General features: G+C 41.9%; 1 protein-coding gene across 1 annotated transcript in view; it reads left to right on the top strand.

The window, feature by feature from the left end:
• The window catches only part of Kair1d (Kainate-type ionotropic glutamate receptor subunit 1D), a 217,535-nt gene that overhangs the window by 154,325 nt on the left and 40,375 nt on the right, over positions 1–22,835 (top strand). Inside the window, exons 5-6 of the mRNA XM_076801924.1 lie at positions 7,615–7,756; positions 21,669–21,836. Coding sequence (XP_076658039.1) covers positions 7,615–7,756; positions 21,669–21,836 — 310 coding nt within the window. The remainder of the gene's footprint in view (positions 1–7,614; positions 7,757–21,668; positions 21,837–22,835) is intronic.

The following is a 22,835-nucleotide window of genomic DNA, read 5'->3' on the forward strand; positions in this document are numbered from 1 at the left end:
TAAGCTAATATAGATTATCAGGCTTAACGAACGCTTAGTCTTTTATCATTTATAATTTGTTGTCAATATTATAGAACAGTAACGATCGTGAACGACTAAATAATTTGTATATTTTATCTTTACAATTTGAGGAATATATTGTTCACACATAGAACTTAAAAATAATCGAAATTAATTATTCAAAATGGCGTGAATAACAATTCTGGTATATAATATGCAATATATGATGTATAATAAAATATTATGAGCTCTTAAAAGTAGAAGAGTAGCGTTACTAAAAAAAAAAATAAATAAATAAATATATAAATAAAAATTATCACTGCTGATTTCCAAAGTTTTATGAGCGCTGCAATGTTTTAAAAATAATAGTTGTACTCGAAGCGATCAGAGTTGTTTAATCCAAGTGTTTCATCTTGAGATTCTAGACTTGATTACTGTTAACTCTGCGGATTAAGGGACCATTAGCATCGCTCGTCACGACTCGAGATGTAAATTAGTATTTACTCCGAAGATTGAGAGATCCTTAGTGATTCAGTGGTCATCCTAGCGTCTGAAGTTTCTATGGTACTATTATACTACTCGACATTGTTGTCCCGTACAAGTCGGAGGCTGTAGTCACAATTCCAAAGGTCAAACGATCGCAATTCTTAAATTTCACCACGTTTAAAAATTCGAAGCTAAAGATTTCAATATAATTCTGGAATCTGAACGATCGTATTCCACAACCATAAAAGTACCCGGTATCGACGCTCTCTATCCGGGTGCCGTTAATACTTCGCTCCGCAGACTGTCTTTAATATCAATTTATGTGGCGCTTACTTTCTTACTGCCACGATAAATTTACCAATTCTGACAATAATTATTTTCATTTATTAAAGATCTTCGATCTTTACGATCCAATATTAAAACATTTCACTTTATAATTCTCTTCTCGTCGCCAACGCTTTTTCCCGTCAAGAACTCCGCAGGGAGCCAAAAAGCTATCTTTTATTTATTCGAAGAGGATCCCATGCAAATTTCTGATAACATAAATGGTCATAAACAAAGTCCCTGAAAAATTTCGAACACGTCGTATACTTCCTCGCGAACCTAACAAAATTGAATCAGCCTTCGTAGGAAGTTAAATAACAGAAGCTTAAGTGACACCCAGCAGATCGATCCGATACAGTTGGCGGTGCAATAATTAAACCGGTGATCAATCTCAATATCCAACCGGGGATCTGATTACACGGGCGTGTGTAACGAACGCGTTGATTACCGGCGTGGCCGTAGCCCGAGGAACAATCCATCTTTTATCTGTTCTTTCCACGTAGATCGCGCGTAGAAGTTTCATCGTGCCACGCCGCGCCCGGTGGGCAGAGTTCGATCCCTCTCGGCCGACCAGCATCCCTTGCTTTCTTTTCCCCGTAGCCGGTTGGCCGTCCCAACAGGATTAAAAAATTCCGTGAGACTGGGCTTGTCGCCAGCGATTCCGCGGCAGTATCTTTCGGTCGCAGCAGCCTATCCTCCCAGGAGGACTGCTATCTCGGGGGGGTATCTCGAAAGCCATCTAGAAACGGTGACGAGCCAAGTGGCGCGAGAGAGGGAAAGGGTTGACGGGGGAGAGAAGAGAGTCGAAGGAAAAGAAATAAGAGACGCTGCTCGGCTTACGCGCCGGTCCGTTCGAGCCTTTTGAGAATAGAGCTTCGATGATGGTATTAAGTTAAGGTTGAGGAGCTGGGATTGGGAAGAAGAGTGAAGAGGGAAGGGAACTCGTTCGATCTCCTCCGGGCCGTCTTATCGATTCCTTATCATTCCCAATGCAAACTTTATGCCCCCTGTTCCCGGGGTTTCGCTCGAAATAAGACCGGGCTGTCAGGGCCCGCGAACTTCGATTAAGAGTCTCTGTCCGAGCAGCCCGTAAAAGTTCCGCGGGTCTTGAACGATTCCTCGAGTACCTCCGCTCCTCCTCCTCCTCCTCCCCTCCTTTTTCTCACCGGAAACGCTGGTTTACGAGTACTCGTAAAGCGAGATGAACCGTGATACATTGTTTAGTCTGGCGGACCATTCGGCGACCCGGTGAGATCGCTCGATCTGCAGTAAAATCGAGGCCGTTGGAACGTCTCGGGAGCTTAACGCGACGGTTTTCGCGGTGCGACGAGCCCGCCTCGACGAGGATTCGTCGGACCGGAAGTCACGGGGAACCGCTTCTGAATAAAGAAGCAGCCGCCCCGACCCAGCCGTCGGACATGCACGCGTGTACGTGTGCGCGAGCACGCGCGATTCAAACTTAAACGGGAGCGGCGTTACAAAGTGGACATGCATTTTTAAAGGCAACGCCACGCTGCGGTGTCGTAACGGCCTGATCGTTGCACGGGGCTCAAAGAGAATGCCACCGGCCCTGGGGAACCAGCCGGCATTCTAGAGGGAAAAATTCATAGGAGCGTGTACAGATGTGTTTACTATTAGAGTAGGACCTATATTATGTGAACTAATTGGGCGAGAAAAGTGTTCGCGAGCAGTTTCATATTCTTGTTTACCGACGTTGTTTCGTATTTAGATTCGGACATAAATACTCGGCTCCCGTTTTTCCGGCGTTGTTTCCTACCCTAACTCGACACTAGCACAACGAAACGTTGAAAATATCATTTATGTGCAATGTATTTTTGGGAATTTCTCGAAAACTGAGTAGCGATGACATGTACAGCGAATTCTCGATATATGTCGACAACACGGGTCCTGCCAGCGTCATGTATCGTCCAGGAGACATACCCCGCGGTAGTGGGGACAATTCCGCGACGATAATCGTCCAGGCCTTGGCGACATATACAGAGAAATCACTGTACCACTTTCTCATTTTATTTTTATTCGTACAGAGACGTCGTGGAATCGGGCATTGAGCCGAAATTGAAGCAAAATTTTGGCACCTTGACAACATCAAGTTATTGATAATGGCACCGTCATTTCGTTATAATTTCCCAGTAAAAATGTGAATAAAATCTACGTTCCCGTAATAAAGTTTGAAGACATAAGCAATGAATTTTGAACTTCAGTTTCTTCCACGTTTGTCTGTTCTTTCACAGTGCAGTTCTATTGGCAGGTTCGTGAAATAAGAGACTTGCTGACAACACTCCCAGGTTGCTGAACCACAGAATTCCCGTAATTGCCGAATCGCTTCCGGACAATACCGCCGAGACGTTCCGTAACACAGGAGAAGCTACGTCCGGGGGATCCTCCCTTGGATATTGCACCTTGACTTTCGTGCTCACGCTGATCCTCCTGGCAATTAAAGCACAATTCACTCTGGCCCTGTAATGATACAGGAAGTGTACTGTTGTCCACTAGCCACGCTGACCGTCCAGCAGCATTTAGTTTAACGGTTAAGCTGCTGTCGTTGCCCCTTTCGGAATAACAAGTGCCGATTTGGAAAACGAGAAGACCCTTCTTAACTCTCGGCTAGCGTGACTTGGGTCCGTTCTGACCCGGAGCCTCGAGCGTTCCATCTGAATTCTAACTTTAGGAGTGACGTTAACGAACTAAAACGTCTTGCAGAAGCTTTGCCAGGCAAAAATATTCAATGTAACGAACGAAGTCAAGAATATTACATTTTAATAACACGCAACGTCCGACTGAACGTTTCGAGAATATTTGCTTTGTGCAGCAATCACGCGGTGTACCGCAATAAGACCAATCACGTCGCACAAACAAGAACAAGAAGAAGAAACGAGTTTCATTGGACTTTAACGGTATCATAAAACTGCAAATGATAAATCTGTTGTCCGCATTAGACACGCGTGAAAAATGCGAACAACACGAAAGCGGTGATGAAATCAAGAACCCGTAGCCTAGAGTGCTTCAATCAGAAACAGCTTCCAATGATCTATCTATTACAGAAGCGCTCTGGCAAGGAGCATCTTCGAAGAAAGGCGACCGCTCGCCGGATTTATCGTCTCCATTCAAACTTCCTAATGGCCGAATTAATAGCTCTCAAATTCGACTAAAGAGCGGCTCTTGTTCAGTCAGCGGGAGTTCGTGGTGGCGAGATTCTGCAACAATAAATCTGGCTTACCGCTGGTTCGGCCGCTCGCGATACACCCTTATAAATCCCAGCCAATCACGAAGAATTCTGCGACGGACAGTTTCCACGTTATAAAACGAGAGGGTGCGTTTCTATGCGATCCCCTCCTCGCCTTCGGTACGTAGCCGCCGCCGCCGCCGCCGTCCGGTGTTTCTGGCGATGGCACGTACGCGTTTCATTGTGCCAGGGTAAATTCGACGAAGGCCGGCACCCTAAGAGGTCCGGGGTGCACCGGAACGACGCGCATAAAAGCGACTTTCCGGTAAATTATACAGGCCGCATGAAAAATTCCCGCAATGAGCGGCAGTCCAACTTCCACGGAGCGCATAAGGAGATTCGCATTATCGTGCATGTTGGATGAGAGGAAGCGAGACCGAGCGAACGGCGGCTTCGCCAGACCCCGGCCGCCTGGGCTTGCGATATGAAATTTTGATCAGAGAAGTACACTCGCCGCTGGAATATCTCCGGAATCGGAAGTTACTCATCCCACGGGCAGAGAGCTCGCTGGAACGGAAGGTCGGCGCTCCGTTTGATCCGTAATCAGACGTTGCATCTGGTTCCGCGTCTCGCAACAGGCCTCGATTATGACCCCCGAGCGACCCACCCGATTCCCAAACGAGCCGCTTAAATTCGCCCCTGAACACAGTACAGTGAATTCTTGATATACGTCGCCGAGACCTGGAGGATAAATGTCGCGGAACCATCCCCACTACCGCCATCCAATCATTTCAACGAAAAAATGACTTCACTAGTTTTTGTCACAAAAATCTATTTTTTGCAAAATCCTGAGGTCGTAGACAAATTTTGAGACCAGATTTGAAATCAGCGTGAAAAAATCTATAGGAAATGATTTATAGCATGTTAAAAAAAAATTTTCCGCGCGTGGTATTGGAAGAACTAAAATTTTCTTGAATTTATGCGCGTTTAACGAATTTTCTCGAGGTTAAAAAACGTTCGTCCCACAATCTCTCTATTTTTCCCATATTCTACAAAGTTGCAGCTTTCATTTAAAAAAAATTTCATCACTCTACCTCATTCCTATCGAAAGTTCCTCGATTTTGAATCCGATTTTGTACAAATTGCCCACTGTGCGGCGTACGCCCCGCGAGGGGCCAAGAAGCTAGAGAGACCTCGGTCGCTGTGACTTTGACATATAAAATGTAGGACGAATATATCCTTTTCTGATATTGTGAATTAAATGTGTATTACAATTGTTGGTGTCACGATTCAATTGAAAGTACAATATACAATGGAAATATTGTTATCTACGAATATATTGTGAATTAAATGTGTATATCCTTTTCCGCATCAAGACCTGTGTCGCTGACATATATCGAGAATTCACTACCGTTCCGTAATTGTTTCTTTCTATCGCCTGAAAGGGTCACGGGGACCCGTGTACCCGCGCTGTCAAAGTTTCGAAACGGGGATTTGCAGAATTGTTCTCTCCCCGACCCCCTCCCCTTCCGTTTCGTTTACCTCCGCCGGAACTCTGCAACTTTTAAAGAGTATCACGCGTGTCTGGTTTCACGCAACCGCTTACACGTGCATCTCGATGCACCGTCGCGTAGATACAGAATAATCGGATTCTGATCGCGGTGGATTCGTACCAGATCCGCAGGATCCGCGTTGAGCACGTGGACAATGTTCAAAATTATTGATGCGCTGCTTCGTGAATTGTTAAACCTAGTTGTTGGTTTACCTGCCGGCTGAACTGTGTCGGTTAAATTGTTTACGAAGCGCAAACTGCATTAAGGTTGTTTCTGGCTGTGCCCTGTTTCGTTGCGTTAAACCTGCGATTGATATCCAGTTATTCGTCGGTTGGTGTCATTGGAATTGTTTTAAAAGTCCCCATAGAGTTTCGACTGTGGTGGATAATAGTATCGGAAATTCCGCGTGCAAACACTCATAACTAGACTGCGGATGTTTATCTGTCAAAAACTCGGAAAATCGCACATCTTTACGCACGCATAACTTTTGACTGATCTCCTATGATTAGAACTTGGATTTTCGGAATTTTCTGGCTGAAATCTACCGGATTACGTAAAAAAAAGTTTAAAATTTTTGGTTTCCCGAGGTAAAGTTTAACCGAAGATATGATTTAGCTTCTGCTTCTTGTAACTAGCATAGAAAATTTTCATTTTCCATAATAATCCGGAGTCTAGTTATATAAGTGTTTGTATGTGGAATTTCGAACAGTGCCAATGCACTTTTGCCCACCACTGTAAATTGCTTAAAATACACGAGAACAATGTCAAAAAATATGTGTTATTTTCAACATTGAAGCCGTTAAATTTTAACGAGCACAATATTTGTAAAAATGTCTTGCTTCGTATCTCACTTTGGCCGTATAATGTTCGTTATTTCGTGCTGGTTCATGCGCGCGCGCGTTTTTTCCCCCTTTCATCATTTCAGAATTAAGAAATTCTTTTTATTATTGTTGTGCAGTTGAAAGCGTCCGTTGGTCTTTCAAGTATTGTATCTAGACGAACTTTAATTAAATCTACCTTTGAGTTTGACTTAAAAGTTGCAAATATAAACACAAACAGGAATTTAATACGAGCACAGTCGCTCTTCATCCTTTATTATAATTTATTCCGAGTTTTCGCGAAACCTTTTTACTTTTTACTGTCGAAAGGAATAACGCACCGTAAAAAAGTGCATGGGTACAGTGACGGAGTGATGGATTCAATCAATACTTTGACCAGAAAAGATTTTGCATATTGTGTGAATATTGATTGACAGCTTTGAGCACTTTCTATACTCGATGGCTGAAGAACATAAGTAAATCAGAAATATGAAAGTTTTACCGTTCCTGTGTGCAGTGCCTAAATTAAATTAACACTTAAGCTAATTTATTATTCATGTAACTTATTAACCGTGCAGGGGCATCCCGGGGTCATGACCCTAACAAAATTTCTGTATGCTAATTTTTGCTTCTGCATTGCAAGAACCATGGTAAATTTTTACGTAACTTTAGAAAAGCTTCAATGCAATACTTCGTACCCAAGGGTTAACCCTTTGCACTCGGCTCTATTTTTATTCTAAAACTAAATTTTTCTTCCGTCTTGGAATATTTTCATTTTCTTCATACGAAACTGATCCGATTTCCACTTATAATATTTAAATGTTTAGTGATCTGTTAAATAGAAATTTTGTAATGTAACAAATATTTTGTAATATTTTTTGCAATTTCTTTGAAACAATGCCACAATAATTTCTAGTGGTGCTTCAGAGTCACCACTCGAGTGCAAAGGGTTAATACTGATCGGTCATTCGGTGCGCAAACTAATGAACGTCTACGATTGCTGTCGAAGAAGTGGAATTTCCTCGTCGGTTTTTCTTGTTCACCAATATGGTCCACATTCATCACTTCTCCGAGAACATTGTTCCCCTATCTCTTTCACCGGCGCAGTGTTAGCGAAGACTCCGCGTTAATAACGAAAATAACATGCCTCGTCTCCCCGCGGCAGGTGCACGCACATTCGCGAAATACCCAGGAGGCGAATACACGCACCGCGCGTACTAATGCGCGAGTCGTTCTCTTTCTGTTCCAGGCCGTTGCTGAAGCAGATAAAAAACTCCGCGGAGTCGCATATTGTACTGGATTGCTCCACCGAGAGGATTTACGACGTGTTGAAGCAGGCGCAGCAAATAGGGATGATGAGCGACTATCACAGCTACCTCATCACCTCTCTGGTGAGTCTTTTAATTAAATGGGAATGTAATTAACGGCCGGCTTCTCGTCCCCTGACGGTCTTTCCTCGTCGCGTCGTCGTCGTCGTCGTCGTCGTCGTCGTCGTCGTCGTCGGGTACGGTGTATAGGTTACTCATCGCCGGGCCGTCTGAAATTAGAACTGTCATGTAGCGCGCGTGAGGGTTGCGTACGTAAACTAATTATCGCCGGGGCTGACTCGTTTATCACTCGGCAATCTTTTTCCGGGACGGTTTTCCCGAGCGCCGGGGTGCACGGCGCGACGCGACGCGGCGCGGCGTTCGTGATCGGAATCGATAAGTCCCCGGGCCAGGGAGTCGCGGTAAATTATCGATAAGAACGCGAGAAGGAATCGATAACCGCACGGACACAGCCTGGCTGTCGGTTAGATTGGCTTCCGCTGTCGTTTGTCCGTGGCCTCCGTCGCTCGAATCAACGTTAACGGGGCGAACGTGAGGCTCCGTGCTTCCCTGCCCGACTGCCTGGCTCGCTCGCTGCCCGGGACTTTAATGGAACTTTCAGGCGAGAACCGTGCCAGAGAGCTCCGCCGTCGACAGAGGTACTCGTGTAACGCGATGAACGCACCCGCGTTTTATTAGACTTAAATTACGCGGCTTGTTCGTTCCGCCGTTGCCCGGGAAACGAGCACCGGATGCCGAGGAAAAATATCGTACGTTCTTATTGAATACGTTCTCCTGCCGCGATATTATTTCCTCCCGGCCCGCTGGGAAAGCCCGATTTTCCGGACAAAATTTTGTATCTTGATAAATAAAAGTGGTGCGAGAAAATGTTTCGGAGACATGTAATCACTGAGAGCTTTTTTCGGGTCTGTTTTATGTTCGTCTCTTATTCGCATTCAGAATGTATTAAATCCAGTCATGTTTCTATACCAGCTCCGTATATTAATTAATCAACGATGTACATATCGTGGAAAACGCAATTTTTTAGCCTTCTTGCCTACAGCAATTGAAATATTCATAATTACTAACAGGAAGACGAAATCGCGTATCAAGACCGAAAGTAAATTTAGTGAGAAATCTGTTGATCAAATCCGTATCGATTCAAAGAGAATATTCACATCGGAGGTGCATGAAAAATTCAAGTTCGGTGCGTGCATCCCGCATCTCGCGAATTTTTGCGCAAACTGCACACGGAATCCTTTAATGCCGGAACATTTCTCGCTCCGGTTCGGTTTTACGTGAAATCACTCGTCAGCTCAGGACGATCCATTAAGGCCCGAAGACCGTGTTACATTAAACCAGTTTCCAGAACGATGCAAATTCGGAGTAGCCTTGTGTGCGGGTATGCTTATCTGTAACGGAGTTTCTCCGTTGCCCCGTCGATTTCCTCGATCACGTTCCTGCATTAATGCGCGCAAGGGACTGGGCCCTCCGTCGTCATTGTTCGACGCGGAGGGGGCATGTCCTCGAGGCTCGAGAGCAGACTGCGATTCGGTTTCGCGGATGAAAGGGTCTGCGAATCGCTGTAGGCCACGATTGTTGCAATACGGACCCTTTTTTGTTTTTTCTTTTCCGACCAGCACGGTACATTTCTTTCCGTCATAGCACGGTATCGCAAAACAGCGCCGGGAACACGCGAATAAAGTTCTTGAAAGATGGATGCGTCGGATCGACGTATCGTGTCACGCGACAGCGTGCCATAGTTTCTGACAGAGAAACCGTGTACGACACTATCGCGAAAGAAAAGTTTTACTACCTCTCGAAGCTTCGCAGCTTCTTCTTATTCTCCGAATTATACTGGATGGTCGTACTACTTTTGTTCGGCTTGAGTATTTTCGTTGCACGTCTGGTAAAGTGATCAAGTATGGAAGAAAAATTGAAAGTACATTTTTTAATTAAGACAGATTTATAAAAATCTTGAGAAGCATCTGATTTTATTTCAGCTGGAAAATGGATCAATATCGTAGCTCTGTTACAATTAGTTTACTAGTTACAGTGAACTAATTCCTGACTTGATTGTTACTGTGACAAACTGTAGATATCCCTAAACTCTATTAATTTGTCTCCTACTGTAAATTCAATCTACTGATTTCTGTCATAAATGTATCAAAGCTGCGGTCTAACTATAATATACGGTGTTAGTATTGTCCGTACTATTATTGACGTAATATTATTACGATGTAATATTATTTTCCATTGCACAAATTGAAGCCATTGATTCATTGTCATTCGTGGAATTATTTACTATTAATTAATTATCTTTTATGTAGTATTAATGTTTCGCACTGTATAGCGTAAATTTTCATTTGGATCAATTTCCTTAGTTCATTCATATTCTGGTGCATAGGCTACTGGGAGGTACTGATGGTACCAATTCAATAGCATATCCATAACGCCAATACGTATCAATTCCCGAGATCATGTTAGAGCATCAAACAGGTATTGAAATGTCATGTCATTGGAATTAGTAAAATCCTTGTGACATCGTCTCGTGTACTATCGATGCGATATGATTACGAGGTAGCTAGTCGCAGTAATTTATTGATACCAACGGATCGAGGCACGGCTTAGGTAATAATAAACAACTCGGTGTAAAGTATATTACGTACTGAATGCGTTTGCAACATTAGCCAGCGATTTTCTCGTGAATAGTGAGCATACTGAATAAATGAGAGAAGAGAAGCTATTCTTAATCATTACTATTGATCTCAATCTAGCTATTACACTGTTTTTCTAACATTATAACGGAGTGTGTGATTTTCTTGTAGAGGAGATTACTACTGTATTTGTCGATATTTCTTATTAACAAGATTACAAGGAAGAATAATACATTATATAATAATTTTATATATATAATATATATAATAATAAATAATAATAATTTTGAATAATACGTTAGTAATTCGGCTGATTAAAACCGTTTTCAAAGACAAGAATTGATTAAGATTTATTGTATTACGTCTCTCAATTTTACGCTCACGTAATAAATATAAACTACATCTACCATCCCATATACCTTGCATCAGGATATTAATAAACGGTTCATCCTGTCATATTGAAATCATCCTGTACTATTTATTGAAAATAAATACTTCGCCGACCGATTACAGCCCAAAACCAGTAATTGAACATGCTGCACAGCGTTGCCACGAAATATTGGTAAATACGATGCTATAAAATATTTGAAATATTTTTCAATTCCGGACATTGTATGGTCCTGACAACCGTTGAATGGATCGTTGAATTTGTCTTAATACACGTTTTCATATGATACGAAAAAATGGCCAGCATTTTATTGAAAAATTGACAATCTCCTCTGCTTCTCCCAAAAAATATTCACAAAACATTCACATGTTACCTAAAACATTTACTTTACGATATTTGTCAAAGAAACTATTTGTCATTTTTCATGTATTTGAAGTTGCAACATATGAAAGAAAACCATATATCCAATGTTCTACTAATACTAATCCTACATTATAAAATACTAATGTAAATTGCACTTACAAATTTTTCTGAATCTTCTGTTTCGCCGTCGTATCCACAGAACACTATTTATTATTGACTCACGTTAACACGTCCAAATAATTGAACCACAATCACTAAATTCTACACAATAAACTTAACAAAATCGTGACAGCGAACGAGAAGAAGTTACTCCGACCACGAACAAAATAATACTGCGACTTTAGGCGCTTCGCTCGCGCGGACATGTGACGGTCAGGTTATACTAATTGTAAGCAGGTGAGACGCAGAGGGTCTATAAACATTAGATACAAAAACAGGGACTTCCGGGAAGCCGGGTCGGCAATTCAGCCGATAAAATTTGTTTACCTCGTTTTCGTGTCTAGTGTTTTCAAACCCTCTGACCTGCCTAGTATAACGTGACCCTAACACGTGTGTGGCAGCGAAGCGATTAAAATCGCAGTATTATTTTGACCGTGGTCGGAGCAACATCTTCTCTTTCGCTGTCACGATTTCGTAAAGTGTGTCGCGTAGTGTTTAGTGATTGTGTAGAAGTGTCGCGTTTCGTGCTTCGAAAATATCGACGGAGGAACAGATCATTCTGAAAAATTTGTAAGTGTACTTTACATTAGTATTTTACATTGTAGGATTATTATTCTTAAGTGTAACATTGGATGCAAGGTTTTCTTTCATATTTTGCAACTTCAAATTTCTGACCCTATGAGGGTAGTTTAAAATATTCTTCCACCGATAAGAAAATATGCGTCGCTTAATTTTTTAATCTGCTTTAGCACTCGAATGGCGACTGTAAGGCGCCACTACAAAATTGTTGATCTTTATTAAAAATATTCTTTACATTATTAAATTTGTTTGTATTTAATAAATTACTAAACATTTCGGTGTTGTACTAGTAAGTTGCACCATTTTCGTATGTATGACATGAAAAAATATATATAGAAGGAGAATATTCTAGGTCGGAAGAAGTTAACTAGTTTTGGAGTTAAAACATCTTCGAGTGCAAAGGGTTAATATAACACCTTCTTTGTAACTCTGATTTTATGGTATTGTGAGCTGAAAGATTCTGTAATGAGAGAATTTACTTAAAGCTCTCTAGTCCGTATCGTCCGTACTGCACGCGAATAAACTACGCAATTCTAGTTGCTCGAAACGATCTATGTCGACTATGGTTGTAAAATAATTAGAGGAAAACATTCGAGTAAGAACATAATGCGAACGATAACGAAGTCGTGGATGCGTTCAAACCTGGTCTTTTACGAACATAAGGATACCATCGCAATGGCATGGGTCTTCCATAGCCAACGCCGAAATCGTGGCAGCGTCGTGAACATTACCATCGTTGCGACTATAACCGTGACTAAAAGGTACGGTTAGCGCTCGAATCGGCCTGGTTATCTGTCTGTATCTCATCTTTCCTTAATTATCCAGCCCATGATCGGCATTAAGCGCCGTTAAACCAAACGGAGCACCGATTAAATACATAACGATCGATTCTCGGGGCCAGCGTTACGGTGATCCTCCATCGAGAACAGGATCAAGACGAAGAGATATACGGTCGATTTCCTTTCGTCTACACGATCCTTGGGGACTTCGTTCGAAATAGGCCGAGACAACGAGAGAGCACCGGCAGCGAATCGTTGCCTGCTGCTGGCTTGTAATTATAAATTACACGTAATACAGCGGCAATTTGTAGTCATCTCGTCTAACACGCGGCGCGCAATTATTCGGTGAATACACCTGGAAAATGATTCACCGTGCGATCTGAAATGAGGGATAAAAGAGTGTTCCTCCTCGGCTCCCTGGGAATAAGCTCAGGCTATCTGACCGGAGGCCATCGGTTTCACTCTCGAATCCCTCGCTCGTAATTGGAAAATTCGTTTGCCTCGGGACGTATTCCTTCGCGCGTTTATCAAGTCGTTCAATAAATAATGCTCCACGTGAAACAGTCTTAAATCGACGCCGATATTGCGAGACGTTCGTGGAAAAACGTTGGACATTATCGTGCAAATGCTACGTATAGACAGGAGGATTGCACGCATTAAAAAAATTTTTAAATAATTTTGTATCTATTATTTCCATCAAAGTTCTAGAAAAAAGTAATTCAAGTTAGATAACTGTATTTTAAAGTCTGTAGTTAAATTCGAAATTGGAAAGAACAGTTGACGAGTTCAATCAGAAATTTTGTATAAAGTTTACTTCATGGAAATTTGAATGGACTTCAATTTCTGCCAAAAATGAGAAAACAGATTGGGAGGGAAAAATTATAAATTTTGTTCTATAGTTTTGTTCTAACAAAAGTGAAGTTTGATAATTTGAAGACCTCGAGACACCAGCAATTTCGAAACCTGAAAATTTAACATGTCGGTGTTTCGCGAGATTGAAAAATTGAGAGTTTCATAATCAAAAAATTTTAAATTCGATTTTCTTGACGAGGAAGTTTCGAGAAAATTTCAATGGAAGTTCTCGCAGTTGATATTCTTGCTTCGAGGCGAAAGACCGTGGCGAAGGATCCTCCGTTTAAAAAGGTAAAATAGCGAAACAATGCGTAATAATAATTTCCTGACGATTTAAAAAACATGGTTGAACCTCGGCGGCTTCCTTTCGCGTACTTATCTTCTCTCCGTTTCCGTGGAAAGGGGAAATTTTCTATACTTCCTCCGAAGTTCAGAGCGAAAGTCTGCCTCGGGGTAATTAGCAATTTATCGTTATTCACGGTTAGCCGACTTCTTCGAAGCATCTCTGCACCGGGCGGGGTAATCGAGATGTAAGTCAGAATGCCTGCAGGGACAGAAGAATAATAATTGGAAGGTTATGTTGTTTGCCGGGGACTGTCGCCGTTTTACGGATTTAATTGCAATTAACGCTGCGAAAATGTCTTGGTCACTTAATTCCTGCCGGCGCGGCGTCGCGTCGGCGAGTTTCAGACGCATCGGGCACACAAGATTTCAATTACACGGGGCAATAGATTGGCTAAGCTTCGAAGACGATTTCACGCGACTTGATGTCGTCGTTATCCTTCGGGAACATTTCGATTGACGATTGGAAACGAATTGTCGTTATTGGACATCGGATTTCATGCGCTTATGGCAAAAGTATTAATAGGTGTAATTTAAAACGGTAAAAATATCAGAAAAATTTACAGATACTATTAAACATATTAAGAAAGGAAAGAAAATTCCATTCCACTCCAATTTGTTACAATTCGCATAAAAAATTTATATTTTCCATAAGCTCCGCTGTCTAGTCATTATAAATCACCAAGATTGAGTTTCTTGCAATTTAGTAATCCGAGGACTGCGGGTTGAAATAGAATTTCTTTTTTGCATAATTAACTATTACATTATCCAATTATTTTATATTAACTTCCATTAAAGTTTCATTAGAGTTGGGGAACGTCAGTTTGATATGTTCTCTCGTTAAAAATAAATGATAAAAGAAATTGTTTTTCTCATCAATGTTGAAAGGTCATTATTCTCTTGCACAAAAAAGAATTTGATATACGAGAAAAATTTTAAACAAAATGACAGCTCAGAGCAGCGCGGAATGAATTTTTCATCGTCGGCAAACAGTTCCCGGGTGATTTCTTTCGGGCGGAGCGCGGGGTTTCATCAAAATTTGATTACCTCGCTAAGCAACAAAATTGCCAAACATTTGTTCGTGAATAATGATTTTCTGCGTAAATGCTGGTTGCCGGTTCAATATCACGTTCGCACAGCGCAGCATTGTTTGGCTCTTCTAATGTTTACAACATTATGGAATCTGGTGTTCAAACAGCCAGCGCAGCGATTCGAACAGTCCGAGCAAGATGCACGCACGGATAATTGCAACCGGAGTGCATTACATTTCGCAGCGAACAATAGGTGAATAGGTGAACGATTCTGGTAACATAATTTAAAACTAACGCTGTCTACACGGCGAGGACGATCTGTCTTGCAGCTATTTATTTTCATACGCGGCTATCAAACGGTCCTCTGTCATTCGGTTCGACAGGAAATCCTGTTGCATCCATCAACCTGGAAAAATCGGTTTCAAAAACCTACTGAACTAAATCGATCAACACCGAACTTGTTTTATCAGGAGCAAAATTGACGGACAAGGTGACAGAACAACGTGTTTTCCGGGTTGTTAACTTTCGTGCATGTTGGACTGCAACTGATGCCAGTTACCTTTTATTCTTCACATTTTACAAACGATCGCTATGAAGTGTTCACAATTTCCTTCGCGATTCAAACCATTATGCACTCGAAGAATGAAGTCTCCCCTTTTCAACGACCTCATCAAATTTAATATTCGAGTTTTTATTACGGTTTTTATAGCACTTTGAGTGGAAAGTCATATAATGCAAATTCATATTGTGATCCTAAAAGGAAATGGGTAGTTTTATTTAATACACAAGGCACACTCAAATATTTTTAATAAATTTTAAATTGCAGACAATTTTCTTACATTCACAATTTAAAAAATGTTCTAATGCAATTTTCCTCGCGTCCTCGGCTCCAACCCCTTACCTTCCGATTTCTTCTACAACTACTGTAATTAGAACTGCTGTGTTGCCAATAATGGTGTGTATGGAAAGGGAAATTTATGGTTGAACTTCACCTTTTGGGACCAAAAATTTTTAACTCTTTTTTCATGTAATCCTGTAGAGCTTGACAAGAAAATGCCAAAAATCGAAGTTTTAAAGCGAGGAATTGACTGGTTTAATAGCATTCAACTATTTCAATAGAAAATAAATTCATTTTGACTTGTCGTCGAGCGACGACAGGAATCATGCTATTCGGTCGAACATAGGAGGTTCAAAAGTCTTTTACTGGGCCACTTTTAAATGGTTCAATGGGCTTCCTATTATCCTGCATACGTGGAGAATATTTCACGCGATCTCTCGCCCGAGTTTTCAGGAGCGTTACGCAAGTATTCGCGATTCGCATTCAAAGCGTGTACGCGACATTTCTCTTCGACTCGCGTGGATGTCCTCGTCGGGTAAGACAAGCGGAGGCTGGGTATGTGGAACGCGTCGGGCTACGTAAATCACGGAGAATGATGGCTATCGATCGATGCTTGACTCAACAGTCATATCTCGTTTCGTTCTGTTCATACGCGACGCGCGTGAAAATTCTTCCGTCGGAACTCAACGTTACGTTCGATCAAACTTCCAATTGCGAGTCGGCAGACATGATACTAATACGTTCACCGTCGGCGAGCCACAGTTGTTCGAACAATTATAACAATAATATTTTAAAATATTATCTTACTCGTAATATTTTTAAATTCCTTTTAACCCTTAAGTGCGTAGGTAAACTAAATATTAGGAACGTGAATGCATACATGGGGTCCATTGAGGACCCCACTTACCTAATTCCTTGCTAACTTTGATTACAGCAACAATTTATTTCTGTAAACACATTAAACATAACCTAAATATTGACAGAAGCAAATAGCTGAACTCTCAGTTCACAAATGGCGCGGCTAAAAATGTTAACACAAAATCCAATACTGGGGTCGTTTGCGGACCCCACTCATGCATTTAAGGGTTAAAAAGAGGAGCAAACAATTGCTACACATGCAACAAACACGTGTAAAGCTATTCAAAGAGGGATCGCTTGTGCGTCTTGCGATTTCAATTATGATCGCGAACCGCTGACGCCCGTCATCGGCGACAGGATTCAGAGATTAAACAGGTGTAATGGATTAATCATGGAAGGCTCGAGTGTAATGGTAAATAATGTTTGCGTTACAAATAGCGGTCACGCGTGCGACGTCCATTAAACGGCCGCGTATTAATGCCGATAAAATCGTTCGGTATCAATTGGGCGGGAGATCGTCGGGACAATGCATCGGAGGATTGAACAAGAAGATCCGACCCAGATTTCATCGCGTCGGCGTTAAACAAACACGGATAAGCGGGTGATCGCGTGGATTGTGTTCTCGTTAAACGGTCGGTCCGAAAAACCGATCTTATTATCGATAACGACGAACGATCCGCGCGCGGGATAATTAAAACGCGGTCGACTCCTTGAGGTTTCCACGGAGCCTGGAGGGAGGGGAAAAAAAAAAGAAAAAGAGGAAACGGAAAGGAAAACGCGGTGTACACCGGTTAAATAACTCGGCTGTAATAAGGAGCCGGCGCTCGTACCGCGACGTTACGCCTACTAAACGCTCGTAATAAGAAGCTTAATGGCAACGCCCGGCTATAACGACGATAACAATCATCATAACCGTAACGGGGCATAATAACCGTAATGACCAACGGGTTGCGATAATACGTCGCCGTTCCCTGGATTCGGAGGACACGCCGAAATTTGTGGCCACGGAACGCGGGGGAGGGGTCTGCGTACCGGCCATAATTCCGTGTCCGGAATCAGTGGCTCGTGGGCCGAGGTTAATAAGCGAAACCTAATTCGTCCATGGTTCAAGTTCGCCGAGCGGGACTTGTAGATACTTCAGACGGATGGCTTACCTGGGAATTGTTAGCTCGTTCCCCTACCGTGAACACCAGAATGATTTAGGCGATGCACTGCGGTCGGTAGCGTTGCAACAGCTTCCAGGAGATCGGTTTAATAATAGTGGAACGCGCTGGTTGCTTCACACTGGTTTTATGGTAAATGGAACGCTCGATACACTCCCACACTCTTTGTCACACTGAGATCCTAACCTCCAACCTCAGTGTAGCCAAGTCCCACACTAAGTGTCGCCAGATCAAGACTTGCGTCCCCACTCTAACTTCCCCTTCCACCGCGCTATTCCCCGGTCACGTGACGCGTTTCGTCTCTGTCGTGCATACTCCGGTACTGGCAGAGAGAGGGTAACTTTTTCCCCTCAGTTCGTGCTCCCTCCCCTCATCTGGTAATCATTCTTTGTATTCCTTTTTCGGTTCTTTTCAGTTATTTCCACGCAAGCTTCGTTACAAATATTTATCGAACCTTAATTTTGAGTGTTGTTTCTACCCTTTTTAAACAAAAGAAAGTATTTTAAAAAAAGATGTGTGTTAAGTGGTTTTTATAGAAGCGACATTCCAGCAACGTTTTATCAAAAACGAATGTCGTTTTATTTCTTAATCCAAGTAATTCGTTAATAATGAAAACGGAGTTCTATTGCTATCTTTATTCCCAAAGTAAAATGTTATTGGCGTACAATACTGTGTCAGTTCTACGTCCCCGCCGTTTAATAAAGTACGAGGTTAAATTAGTTGACAAGAAGTTAAACTCGCACAAAGTTTCGCAGCCTCCACTTGTAAGCAATACGTACGAAGCACCTCAAGACAAATAGCAATGAAAGGCTCGAATGTTAGCCGAAAGTTTGAGGAAAGTTTGAGCTTCTGGGTTACAGAAAAGCTCAAATTTAAGGGATGAAATTACCTGTCAAAGTTTGACATCTGCAATGCTGTCGCGCCAGCGTCTCGAAGCGGAATGAAAATTTACGAAATCAATTTTCTATAATAAATAGAGCGTACACGCATGTAATAATCGTGTCTTAACTATTCAATTTGCCATCGTCGAGCCTGTATAAAACTTTACAATTCAATTTTCCCGACAGCCAACGTTCCAGATATCGTTAGGGTGCGCCGCGGAGAATAGGACCGGGATAAAAGTTGATAAGATTCAGTTAACAATTACCTCCCGGAAATCGAAAGTATAGTTTGCCCTAGTTGCCGGGTAGCTATTAAAAGAGTTCTATACCTATCGGAGTTACGCAACTCTCTGCACGAGTATCAACTTCGAATAACCTAGCATCACGAGATCGCTCTACCGATTGCTGCCTCGCGAACGCGTCGTTCGAACAAAAATCTCATATTTATTTAGAGAACTCCCTAATGTTTGATCATTCAAATTCGGATGATTTGATCGATTCGCTCGGGGCAGCGGGCGCGACAGTTCTCGTGAAGAATGAGAACGGACATCCCGAGGCGTGGCGATGATCGATCACCGGGCGAATCGATCGGCGCCGGTCTCGATGTAGCGTCCTGCTCGTCGATCGGAGAACTCGTGAAGCCAGTGGATCGGGAATAGCGAACTTATCTATGGCAGCATGGTCGTGGGACAAAGGATAATAAATGGCCACCGCTCGAGCTGCTTGAGCATTCGAAAAGGTGGACGGAGTTGTGCTTTCAGGCCGGACAACCTTAAATCACGACCGCTGCCACCGCGATGTAGATAGCCGACCGGAGGAGCCGGTCTATTCTATTCCCGAGATGTCTCTATTTCTACTGACAGACACTGTGTGCCCAGTCGACCGATATCTGACACGAGGTGGTGTCAAGTATCAGGTTATCCCAAAAGTTTGATAAAAACTCCCAGTAAAAAGAACAAACAGAAATACAGCGATTTCTATATATATGTCGCCAAGGCCCGGATGATAAACGTCGCGAAATTATCCCCACTACCGCGGGCCATACGAGGAGGCCTCGGACACCGAGGAGTGTAAACATAACACGGCTCCTGGACGCTATAAGACGCTCACAAGACATATATCGAGAATTCACTGTAACAAGTTTCCGAAGGTCATCTTCAATCGTCACACCTTTGGGAATCGCACTCGAGAGAACCCCTGTATTCAGTTTCCCACCTTCTATGGCATATCGTCGAATAAAATGAGTCAATATCGTTTGAACTGAAGTTTAACCCTTTACACTCGAGTGGTGACTCTGAAGCACCATTAGAAATTGTTGTGGCATTATTTAAAAGAAATTACAACAAGTATTACGAAATATTTGTTGCATTACAAAATTTGTATTTAATAGATTACTAAACGTTTAAATATTATATGTAGAGATCGGATCAGTTTCGTATGAATAAAATTAAAATATTGTAAGACTGAAGAAAAATTTAGTTTTGGATTGAAAATAGCGCCGAGTGCAAAGGGTTAAGGGGGCCGGCAGGGTTTGAAATCCATATACGTATGCATGGGTCAAAACCTTTTCAAACTATCGCTTCAATATTGCAATGAGCAGTTTAGAAGTGGTCAATTGTGTTTCCTAAAAGTCCAATCTATGTCTGTATAGAGCCCAAATTGCGAATTTTTACCTCATCGTGGAGTAATTTGTAATATTCGGCAGAAAATTCGAATTCTGAAGCAAGTATGACGTCACAAGATGGCTGCCGCTGAGAGATTCTCTTAATTTCGCGAGATTTAGTGTTCGTATCGAAAAAAGGGCTCTATACAGACATAGCAAAGACATGCACAAACACGGTGGTATGCATTTTTAATTGATTACTTACTTATTTAAGACGTAAAATGTCTAGAAAAAAAGGCATAGCGTAACATAGCGTGACAGTCAAGGCCAAATGCCTGCCGGCCCCCTTAAAAGTCGATTTTCTCGGGAACGAAGCCCTGTCTGAAAAACTCCCATTCCACGTTGTCGACTTATTTTTGCATAAACAGTCACCTCTCCTTCGGCTCATATGTTCCGCACACTCTGTATATTGAATTTGATCCCGTCCTAGTCTTCGCGGATTAGACCCTGCTGTTCACGGGTGGGGCCCCTTACCCGCTTTCGACTCCCTCCATTCATCATTGCCGGTAAAGGACAACGGCACCCAGCGCAGGGCAGAGAGTATTCAGATCCTGGCGTTCAAGGCGGATGCCGGTAGATTGCGTCATGCTTAGCGTCTTGGTTCCCTAGACAACAGAGCTGGAATAGTGGAGGCACGATTTACTCGCGGGCAAAGCTCGGACAACACGGGATTAGACTATGCGGGCAGGGGGCGATTAAATTGAATGCCACGCGCATAGATCGTCCTGGCGAGGCTCGTGGAAAGATAACAGATGGATTTTCCCCGGCGAAATTGATTACGGCAGAATTCATATTCCGATCTAACAATATTTCTATTAAAGAACGCCATTCTGATGTTTCCGATGTGTTAAAGATTTTAGCGTACAAAAATTTTCATCTTCCATGATGTTCCGCAACTGGTAAGGCAACACACGAGTATTAAAATCAGAGAAAATCGCTTAATTCATAGTGGAATTCACAATACACTGAATTTTCGATATATGTCGACAACACTGGTCTCGCCAGCGTCGTGTATCGTCCAGGAGACATATACTCCGCGGTAGTGGGGATAACTCCTCGACGTTTATCGTCCAGACCTTGGCGGCGTATATAGAGAAGTCACTGTAATTAAAATTGATCTATGAGAAGATATTCTGCACGAACTTCGATTTCAATGACTTTCAATCTACAATTGAATTATCATGAATTCCAGGACGATGTAAGAATCAGTTCGCAAATTCCGCAGTGCATATGTAATAATAGTACTTCGAGTTATTGGCAGCGTGACAAATTTTGTTCAGCCACAAAGTAGAACGTTTTACAAATCCCGTGATTCGCAGGGGACGATGCGGGGCTGATATTAAACGTTTATAGATCAAGAGTAATAAAAGTCTCCGGCGAACAGCATGCAAAAAGGCGACTATACCTTCGAGAGATTCATAAAGTGATCTAAATTCCTTGCAGGACCTGCACAGCGTCGATCTGGAGGAATTCAAGCACGGCGGGACCAATATCACTGCCTTTCGATTAGTGGACCCGGAGAAGACAGAAATTCAGAAGGTTGTGCAAGATTGGATCTATGGCGAGAAACGTTATAATCGGGAACTCGATATGGGACAAAACTCCAACAAGGTATGCCGACATTTTAATTAGCCATTATTCCGATTACGTACCGGTATCGATATTTACGGAAGGTTCAACATTAACGTATAATATTAAAAAGATTATATGGTAAAAGTCTCGACCATTTCGTTGATCCGTAAAATTCCATGCCCTTCTTAATTAATACGAGATTTAAACAGTAATTTCATTTATTCGTAGTGTACCAATTCAAACACTCGTAAAAAGTATATTACTTGTTTCACGTCACGTTTATTTTCAATATTAACGGTTTTTAATTCGAAATTGCAGAAATAATTGGTTGCGAATTCCGTGGTATATATTAATTTCGTCAAACAATTAATAATTTGCGGATATTCACATTGTTTTAACCGAACCGAATATAACGGAAATTGAAATGAACTTTATAGTCTCCGTTAGTGGTTTAAAATTTAGTAGTGATATTAAATTTCAGATTATTTATGATTTCATGCATTTCTCAACATTTTTATATTTAAAACGTCGTGGTCGAGTTAATTGAAGTCTAATTCCTCTGAATTTTATAATTGAGGAAGCAGGGCTCTCAGTTGTGAATTAATTTACTGGTCTACATAAAAATTAGTACATCAGAAGGCAGCGGACTGAGATAAATAATTTTTTGTCACTCATATGGTAGCTGTAAAACTGTATCAGAGATTATAATAAAAGCTCTCTCGGGTCAGCTGTTTAATGGATATTTAATATCAAATGCGCACACGAGCGTGAATATTAATTCCATCCCTTTGTTTTCTCTTCTCGGGTCATTTCACACTGGGCGGATTACTTTTTCAGCACGAGGGCAGACATTTTGATGAAATTGGAAATCTGTGATGCAGTCCAGACGAAATTGGGGATAGATTAGTGTTATAATTTTGTTAATTCCTTATTAATTGAAAATAGTATACTAATAACATTTTAATACTGTATTTTCGTACTGATTTGGGTTGAAAATTTGATCACGAGAATCGATGGGCAGCTCATAACCGACTAAAG

This window comes from Halictus rubicundus, chromosome 16 (genome assembly GCF_050948215.1).
Source record: "Halictus rubicundus isolate RS-2024b chromosome 16, iyHalRubi1_principal, whole genome shotgun sequence".
Lineage (NCBI taxonomy): Eukaryota > Metazoa > Arthropoda > Insecta > Hymenoptera > Halictidae > Halictus > Halictus rubicundus.